The 9,685-nt window shown below is 47.3% G+C and overlaps 1 protein-coding gene across 1 annotated transcript; it reads left to right on the forward strand.

Annotated features, from left to right (window-relative positions):
* Window positions 1–2,606: 2,606 nt before the first annotated feature.
* LOC107531661 (dehydrogenase/reductase SDR family member 2, mitochondrial-like) lies at window positions 2,607–9,141 on the forward strand. Its single transcript, XM_087823066.1, has 8 exons — window positions 2,607–2,931; window positions 4,245–4,422; window positions 4,791–4,892; window positions 6,026–6,096; window positions 7,746–7,797; window positions 8,122–8,256; window positions 8,530–8,585; window positions 8,866–9,141. The coding sequence occupies exons 1-8, from the start codon at window positions 2,783–2,785 to the stop codon at window positions 8,975–8,977; spliced, it is 855 nt and encodes a 284-aa protein (XP_087679192.1). The 5' UTR covers window positions 2,607–2,782; the 3' UTR covers window positions 8,978–9,141.
* The last annotated feature ends 544 nt before the right edge of the window (window positions 9,142–9,685 follow it).

The following is a 9,685-nucleotide window of genomic DNA, read 5'->3' on the forward strand; positions in this document are numbered from 1 at the left end:
AATAAAGTCTTGGTAGTGGAAGCAAGGATAAAACAAAACGAAGAAAATAAGCAAAACAAAACAGAGAAACAAAACAAAAAACAAGCTAAGTAAGACAAAGTTCTTTAAAAAAAAGGAAAAGAATTCATTTAAAAATTTTTTTAATTAACAAAATTATTTTAAAATTTAAAAAGAAAAAACAAATAATTTTTTTCCCTTTTCTCTTCTTCCTAAGGGAAAAAGATAAAAACAAACAAACAAAAAACAAAAACAGAAAAACAAACCAAAAAAAAGACAATCAGGTGAGTTTATTCTGAGCAGCTTATGTTGTCTACAGCTCTTTGTTTTGTATGCTGTTTTCTGTTCTCCTGGGAGGTACTTGTGTATCAGCCAATGTGAGGAGCCGTCTAGGTTTGGCTCTGGTGTCCTTAGGTAGATGGTTGATCTGAGGCTCTCTGTGGGCCACCTCCTCTTGTCAGCTATTTTGCAACCTTGTAGTTGCCTGGTCTTACTCCAGAGTCTTCTGTAGAGTCTTTAGGGTGCAAGGTGGCTAGTGTAGCTCTGGGTCATCACTCCCTTTAATTAGAGGTTTCACTGTCAGGCACTCACTCTGATAGAGTTAGTCTCTGCTCCACAGCCAGATCCTCTGTCTCTATCCTGTCCTCTGATTCTAGTTCCCCATGCTCTGGCCTGCTGCAGCTTCAGATTGATTTCCACCTGTTGCTTTTTCTGTATGGGCCGCTTCAGCAGCCTGGGCTCAGTGGGTTTGATTAAAAACATTTCAGTGAGCCCTTTGCTTGTGAAGCCCCCAGCAGGGGTTGCAGGATTTCCTCCAGCTCTCAACCAACAGTCTCTTAGTGTCTTATTCTTGTAATGTCCTCCTGTGAGCTGCTCTCCCTTCCCCCTCAGGACTGTGCCCTGTGGGTGTGTCTGGGGCTTCAGTGAGCTGGACCCCCCATTTCCTGTTGGGGGCGGTGCTCCTGGCTGCAGGCGAGGCAGGCGGGCTCCGCCCCTCCCTTCCCAGATCTGGTTGGCTGGTCGCGCAAGACCCACCCCTCAGACGGTCTATTGTGCAGACCCCAATCCCAACCTCCACTGGTCTGTCAGCCCAGTACATGCCGGGAAGGTGGGAGCCAGTTCCTAGATCAGACTCACAAATGCACAAAGCAACACACAGGCAGAGAGTCCACCCTGCAAGGTCCTGCCACCCCCGCACCAAGGCACCCAGCGGGAGGGGACCCAAAGTCAGCTCCATGCTGCTCCCCTGCACCGCTGGTCTCAGTAATGCTTAGGCAGCTCCACGGGCCACCATGGTGCCCTTCAGGGCTGGTCACAGATCCCAGACTCTCCACACCAGGAGCTCAGAACGGGAGGGCTCTCCTCCCCTTCCCTGCACCGCACAGATCAAATGCTTTCTGGGGCCCAACACACTGCCTTACAGGGAGGCAGAGGGTCCCTGTGAGTGGTTGCTCAGTCCCGACCTCTGGTCCCTTACTACTTGGGTGCCACACACTTTGGGACAGCCTTTCCTGTGGTCGGCACCCTGAGCATCAGACCCCGGTTGCGGCTGCCATTAGAAGCTTTGTTTCCTAGGAAGGCGCAGTCCCCTCCTCGCGGACTCACCGCTCCCCTGGGTCCCTCAGCCTCCGCGTAGGGTGCTTCTTCCCTCTCATGGCTCCGAGTGTGCGATCCCTGCTTTTAGAGGCCGGTCAGCATTCCAAAAGGACAGGGAGCTTTGCAGCCTCCAAGCCTCAGGGCTCGGAGCCTGGCACAGGCTTCAGGGGGGACTCCCCTTTTCTAAGCCCCCCTCTTACCAACTCTATGATGTTTCTTCAGTGCTCCCCACTCGCACTCTGTCCACTCAGGTATGTTTCTCTGTTTTTTTCCACCTGGCTACGTAGGATATTAGGAGTAAATTGAGTCAACGGCTGGGAGCAGGGGGCCCTCTGCTGCTTCTCACAGTGCCGCCGTCTTCCCTCTCCAAAACTACTTGATTTTTTAGTGATTCTGAGGTAGCCAACCTAAGATAATTATTGTTCTTTGATCTCTGCATAAGAAGGTGAGGAGGTTTGAAATGAAAGGTGTGGGTTGAGAGAAAGTTGTTGCAGATATGAGGTGTCGCTAATACAGTTATAATGACACAGGTGCCATGGGATCTTTGGGCAGGTGGGCCTGGGCAATATGGCCTGGGGCTCAGGAGATGTGCGGGTACAAGCCCTACACAAGTTTTTAAAACAAAGGGGGAGTGGCTGGACTTTTATCTACAGTCGTTTGTGATGAGAGGAAGCAACTTGCCTATCAGAAATGCTGACGAGTTTAGTACATCTCATGAGAGAGCAATTGTTGTTGCTTCAGGTGGGGAGCTGAAGGAAGAGGAGTTTGCAGCAGATTGAGGAGGTGATAAGACCTTGGACTAGGGTAGTTGCAACAGGCTGGGGAAAGCTGAGAAGAAAGTTCAGTGCAATTTCTTTGTGGAAGAACAGATATATGGAGGGAAGTACAAAGGTGACTCTCAGAAGAGTACAGTGAAATTCCTTGTTTGGGGGGGGTGGGTGAGTATCACTCAGGCACATACAGGGGCCCAGCATCTCGGGGAAGCCCATCAAGGGAATAGGTCGTGGAAAGGACAGAAGCAGCTCTGTACTTTCCTGGTAAGTTTAAAGGATGATAGAACATCTATCAGAGACTTCAGTGGAACCCTCCCACGAAGGATGTGTGGAGACAGATTCCAGCATGGTTCATGATATGATTGTTTTCCCAGGTTCTTCCCCAGCTTTGGGTCCAGAAGGAGAGAAGCCAGACAATGACTACCATGTTCAGGGCTGCATCATGGACTTTTAAGAATCTTCATTGCTCCTCAGTCTTTCTTTCAGCAAGAATGAGCAGCAAAACAGCAGATAGAAGCTATACCCTGTCTGGGAAGGTGGCTGTGATTACTGGGTCCACAAATGGGTGAGTGAATGGGAGTCCACGTGGCCAGATGTTTGAGTCTCCATCCCAGAGTAGGGGATGTCCTTCTCTCACACTCTTCCTGACACCCCCACCTCATTACAGAGCTCTGGCATTTACAGTTTACTCCAAATCTCAACGTGTCTCCCTAAAACATCTCGTTTCTAAGTTCCAAGAATGATAGATTTGGAAAATGAGCTGCTTCTGATTCAATCAAAGCAGTGTTTAAATCTAGTTTCTGCTACTTACTGGCTGGGTAACCCTAAGATATTTAACTTATCATCATCAAGACAGCCTTCATGGGCAGTGGCCACGGTCTTTTAGGGTCCTGGTCTAATAGGGAGAAGCCCAAGACCTATTGGTCTCTTAGACTTATGGACTTCATTGACTATGGAGTGCCCACTGGCAGTAAGGAACTGGGCAGGGAGACATCTCAAGACCAGCTCAGAGAGCTTACATAGATGAACCTCTCCTGATCACATCTCTTCCTATGTCCCTCCAATTCCACTCATCCTCTAACTGCCGCAATGGGCCTCAGTCTTTAATGAGTCATTACCGCAGGTGGTATGAGGGAAGAATTCTAGTGTTGAGTGCTTCAGGGGCTTCATCTTCCTTTTAACCTTCCATGGTCAAATTTAGGTCCCTTTATTTTAGAATTGTTAATAGTCCAGACTTCCAAATGCCTGGGATGTTTTAAATCTGTGTGTCCCCAATGCCCAGCCCTCATCACAAATAATTTAAAATCCCACCCTGCCCTGACAGTTTATATAAGGGGAAATATGCCTTCTGTCCTTGATCACATGTGCTCAACCAGCCCCAGTCAAGGGTGCCTCAGACTCCTTAAAGTAAGAGATAGAGAGGGGGACAGAACATGTTCTCAGCATCAAAGTTTTTCAATTGCAGAACAGAGGAAAGCTTTAAGGCTTATAGAAAGTGCAATTTATACCAGAGGCCCCTGGCTGGAACAAAGGGAGAAAACACTGGGCAGTTAAAGATTCTCTACTATTTACGCTGGGTGCCCAACATGTTTACCTATGTTCTGATGGAACATTACTTTTCTAAAATTCCCTTTAATTAAATTGATACGAAAAATTTCTCATCCATATGATTATTATACATATAGTTGTGAGAATTAACTAGGTTAGTCTTGGTGAAGGTCTGATATATAGTAAGCATTCAATAGTTCCTCTTTCCCACTGGAATGATTTGGAGGCAGCTCTTGAATCACACTGTGGAACTCAATTTGTGTTTCATGATGAGCCTCCCAGGAGGAGGGTGGGGAGGGCTAAAACTGTCACACCCATCTCTGCCTGCAGGATCGGCTTTGCCATCGCTCGGCGTCTGGCCCAGGACAGAGCCCACGTGGTGGTCAGCAGCCGGAAGCAGCAGAACGTGGACCGGGCAGTGGCAGAGCTGCAGGGGGAGGGGCTGAGCGTGACCGGCACTGTGTGCCATGTGGGGAAGGCTGAGGACCGGGAGCGGCTGGTGGCCACGGTGAGGAGATGGGCAGGGGACAAGGGCAGTGGGGGGAGTGGCGGTAGAAAGAGGAAGAATGGTTATTTTAAATATATAACCTGATCAGGTAGACAAGCAAACAAGTACTGGAATTAAGGCTAACCATATGCTCAATATTGGTCACTCCAGAGCCCACCATACACCTGAACAGGTTCAGAGATCTGGGCAGAGAGAGATGTTTTGAGTCTGATGAGGAAAAACAGCTCTCCACCCTCACTTCATATGGTCCCCTCCTGGATTTAAAGAGGCATAGCCCCGGGGAAAGCAAACAGGAAACACCTCCCACTGCAGCAGAAAACTTCTTTTGCTCCCTGAATCTGGTTCTCATTGTTCCCTTCTCACTGCAGGCCCTGAGACACTGCGGGGTTGTTGACATCCTGGTGTGTGTGGCAGGGGTCAATCCCTATGTGGGAAGTACCATGGGCAGCAGTGAGCAGGTCTGGGACAAGGTGAGGTCTGGTGACATCAGGTAGGGCTGGGTGGATGTCATCTTCTGTGTGACCCTCTTTCCATCTCAGGTCCCACACACCTCCTCCTCACAGACTCACTAGCATAGAACAAGTCCAGGTGCCTGGATCCTGACCCTCGATTCCCCATCTCTGAGATGGAGGTAAGAGTGTCTGCACTCCAGTTCTGGTCCCCACAGTCCATGAGCTCCTACTTTGCTGGGAGAGTCCAACAGAGGACCAAATAATCGCAATAAATGTGGGGCACAGAGAAGGGAATGACTCCTTTCCTTCCCTAAAAATGCTTCAGGCTCAAGGCTCAAACCCTGAAATCCAGCTGTATAGTTTCCTAGGGCTGCTGTAACAAAGTACCACAAGCCGGGTGGCTTAACCCACAGAAATGCATTGTTTCACAGTCTTGGAGGTCAGAAAGCATCAGCAGGGTTAGTTCCTCCTGACAGCTGTCAGAGAATCTGTTCTGTGCCACTCCCCTAGCTACTGGTGGTTTGCTGGCAATCTGATGTTACTTGGCTTATAGAAGGAAGCATCACCCTAATCTCTGCTTTCATCTTCACATGATGTTCTGTGTGTGTGTGTGTGTGTGTGTGTGTGTGTGTGTGTGTGTGTGTGTGTGTGTGTCCAAACTCCAAACTTGCCCCTTTTAAGACACCATTCATTTTTAATTAGGGCTCATCCTATAACCTCATCTTAACTCTGTCTGCAATGACCCTATTTCCAAATAAAGTCATATTCTGAGATATGGGGGGTTATGACTTTAACATAGAAATTTGGGTAGTACACAGTTCAGTTCATAACACCAGCATTCTCCAGATCAACCAGCCAGTGCCTCCTCAGACCCAGATGGAACATTTTTTTCCAACTGGTGACCTTACAAACACAGGGAGACATCCTGTAGACTCCGAATCTTCTGCCTGCAAAGACAAGCCTGATCCCCATATTCCTGCTTTTTCAGAATGCCTCTCCCATGTATGTCAAAGAAATCCAGCACTCTCCCCACTTCCCGTTGTCAGAAGCCATCACACCCATGTTCTAATGCAGTATGATTGTTAATACAGTGAGAACATGCACTGGACTGAATGTCTTTCCTGCCCCACCTACATTTGCTCTGATTTCAGATCCTGAACGTCAATGTGAAGGCCCCAGCCCTGCTGCTGAGCCAGCTGCTGCCTTACATGGAGAACAGGGAGTGAGTGTTGGGAAGGGGGGTGGGAAGGAGACATTTAGAGTCAAATATGGAACAGAGGAGGTAGAATAAGAGGAGCCAGATGTTGAGTTAGACCTTCCTTCCAGGCAGCAGGCTTAGCTGAACCAGTAATACAAGAGAAGTGAGAGTTTGACTTTCAGACTCTGGGTCAGCTAAACAAATAAAAGAATTCTACCCATTTAGTGTCATTCTCTCATATCTAGAATGCCCAGGGACTCTGGCAAGGACTCTACTAGAAGCACAAGGGATCTACAGACAGAAAGGTCCAGAGTCCCCACAGTTGTCCTGGAATCAGTGAAATGCAAGTGGTTTCTAGAATAGTGAAAGTTTGACTTCATATTTCTAGGTCACTAAAGAGAAAAAAATTCTGTCTTCTTGCATTAATCCCCAATTTCTAGAGTGCCCAGAAATCAGGCAGGGACTCTAATGAAAGAGAGAAATGGAATTTTAATGACAGGAAGGCCCAGAGTTGCCATGACTGTCCTGGAATTGGGGAACTGAAAGTGGCCTCTCAGGCTGCATGCAGCAGGTCAGGGCACAAAAGTCCAGGTTGATGACTTTGAGGCACCTCGCAGCCTGTCCATAACAAGAGTAGTGGAGTTTCCAAGTCCCACTCAACTCTCACTTCTCCAATTTCTTTACTCTTGGCCAACCATGTCCTCCATTATCTTCCCCATAGTCCCTGCTTTGTGTGTGTTGCACAGGAAAACCTGTAGAACCATGAGTGAGTGAAAAGAAGAGGTCAGAGACAAAGCTGGACAAGCAAGCTGTTGCTAAATTATGGACAGCCTTGAATATTGTGATAAGGAATCTTGTCATTCAGGAGACAAAGGTGAAAATAATATGATTGTTTGTTATAATTATTTTAGGCATATTTTATCTTCTTTCTAAATGAAAAGAGAGCATGAAGAGAAAACACTTGAGGGACAAAGAAAGCATCTTCATTTAAGAGCCTGTATAAAATGGACACTAAGGGAAAGGCAATGAGTAGGTAGAGGGAAAAAGAGAGGCAGGAGTGCAGATTTCTCAAGAGTACCAAACAGGTTCCAGAAAGGAAATTTTAGTCTACAGTAGCTGATGTGAAAAGAAGGTCAAAAGTAAAGAGGTGAGGTCTGAACAAGGATCATTAGACTTGGTGAGTGAAACATTGAGGATCCTTGAGGAAAACTTTTCTAGAGGATTTGGGGGCAAGGTTGTGGGGGAACAAGGAGCTTCCAGTATTAAGATTTCAAAGGACCCTCTGGGAAGTACTTTCATTATTACTCTTAAGCATGCCTGGTATAGAGCACCCTCAAAGTCAGTAAAGAGAACAGTAGTCTCTTTAGAACAATAGAACAAAGGCAAATGTTGGCTGTGTTTCATAAAAGTGTTCATATGTTCATACTGGTACTCCTTAATGGATATTGAACATGCAAATGTGACATGAAAACACAAACTTGGTCCTGGCCCCCAGGGTGGTCTAGGACAGAGGAGACAGGCTGAAGGAAGGCACCAGAGGGCTCTAACCTGAACCTAAACTTTTCACTCACTTTCATGGTCCACAGTCTCCACTTCTTTCCTTGCCCCAGATGTGTGTATTTGCCTCATTTGTATGTGGCTCCATGATATTTACCCCATCTTTCTCTTCCCAGGGGAAGCTCTGTGATTCTGGTTTCCTCAGTTGGGGCATACATCCCAGAGGCTGTAAGTATGAACTTCTATGACTCTAGATAAAAAGGAAAGACATAGCCCCATTTGCCAAGAAAAGGGGAGAGATCCAGGAAGATCCCAGGACAGGCCATTGCTGGTGGGGCACACCTACATGCACATTTGATCAATGGGTATCTAAGATCTTCCTTCTCCAGAAAGGACGTGCTTGGCCGCCTTTTACCCTTTCTTTTTGAGGTTCTCTGTGATCTCTGCACTTGCTGCTGAAGAGATATATTTCTAGACACAGGACTAAAAATTCAATTGAAACTGTCCTCCTCAGTTACTGCATATGCCATCTACTTCCCCTTTTGTTCACAGAAACTAGGGGCTTACAATGTCAGTAAAACAGCCATTCTAGGACTCACCAAGACCCTGGCAGTGGAGCTGGCACCAAAGAATATCCGGGTGAACTGCCTGGTGCCAGGAATCATTGACACAGCCTTCAGCCAAGTGGTGAGGACCAAAGACAACTTCTGTTTCTGCCCCACTGAGTGCCAGGGTGCCTTCCCCTACCAGGCCATGTCCCTCAGAGACCTGGCTCTGTGGACTCTTGTTCTGATGCTCTGGTCCACTACTGTTGGGATCAGTGGCAGAATCAGGGCTTTAGTCCTTTGTGAGGGACAAGCCTAGGGCCCCCCCAAAGCCCCTTCACAAAGGTGTGTGTGATGTGGAGCCCATGTGATTCCATCTGGATGAGCAGCACTAATCTTTTGACTTTTCCCTTAGCTTTTCAAGGGTAAAGACATTTGGGAGCATGCTCAGGGTCTCTATGGAATACAGAGGTAAGTTGTGGGTGAGGCAGTGTTCTTTGTAGACCTGGGTTAATGTAACTTTAGACCTTCATGATGAATAAAGATCATTACTACCTTTCTGCAGGCAATTACCCATTCCTCTTTCTGAGATTTGAACCCTGGGATGAGTAAAAGTCCCTGCAGAGCCCAAATATCTCCACTTGCAGCCTTTCTCATGACCATGTGGCTCTTGACTTCCCAGCATCCCACAGGAGCCCAGGGCTCATGGGAGGCATCATCATTCACAGCCCTACCTCCTCTTTCCATGCAGAGTGGGTCAGCCTAAGGACTGTTCGGGACTGGTGTCCTTCCTGTGTTCTCCAGATGCCAGCTATATCACTGGTGAGAGCATTGTGGTGGCCGGCTTCTCACCCCGCCTCTGAGGAACATGAGCTCAGAGCTCAGGCTGGTCTCTCATTGTAGAAGGTCCCTGAGACTCTGGGGCCATCTGTTGGGACAACTCTATAAATGATGATCCTGTGCTTCAAATACACACTTTAAGTTCAATGTAATCAGAGTGTGAAACAATAAAGAACATCAGAAAAGATGTCAATGTAATCAGAGTGTGAAACAATAAAGAACATCAGAAAAGATGTCATTAATGTTTTCACTTTTTTTCACCCCTTTCCCACCCTGGGAATTAGGAAACATCCCTAACAGAGCATGGTTACCAGGAGATCAGAGTCCTCAGGGATGAAAGTCTGGGCCACCTCATTAAGGATGAGCAACCTAGACCAGAGGACACGCTAACCAGGGGTGAAAGGAATTTAGAAAGGGTGTAGACTGAGCTCATTTGTAGCTGTAGGCAGTTCCTGGCACACTGACAGTTTCTCAAGCACCTGCACCTCCCAGCACCATGAGAGATTGCTTGGCTGTACACAGAAACAACCCAAGAGTACAAGGGAGTTAATATGAAGAGAGATGACCCTAACCAACAGAGGATGGGAATAGATGGACCAATGCCCAGCCTCCCCACTTGGTTTTTCAGAGTGTCAGGCAAGAATGAGCCCTTACTCACAGTGATCATTTGCACAATTATTTCACCCTTGTCTCACTTTTCCTACTTGTTTCTTGACCTGGGTCAGTTATAT

The sequence above is a fragment of the Miniopterus natalensis genome, chromosome 1 (genome assembly GCF_054644295.1).
Source record: "Miniopterus natalensis isolate mMinNat1 chromosome 1, mMinNat1.hap1, whole genome shotgun sequence".
Lineage (NCBI taxonomy): Eukaryota > Metazoa > Chordata > Mammalia > Chiroptera > Miniopteridae > Miniopterus > Miniopterus natalensis.

Bases quoted from the DNA above. Each gene is read 5' to 3' on its own strand.
- LOC107531661 (XM_087823066.1), top strand. From the start codon at position 2,783: ATGACTACCATGTTCAGGGCTGCATCATGGACTTTTAAGAATCTTCAT. The intron at 4,893-6,025 runs GTGAGGTCTGGT...CTCTGATTTCAG, and splicing joins GTGAGCAGGTCTGGGACAAG to ATCCTGAACGTCAATGTGAA. The intron at 7,798-8,121 runs GTAAGTATGAAC...TTTTGTTCACAG, and splicing joins GGGCATACATCCCAGAGGCT to AAACTAGGGGCTTACAATGT.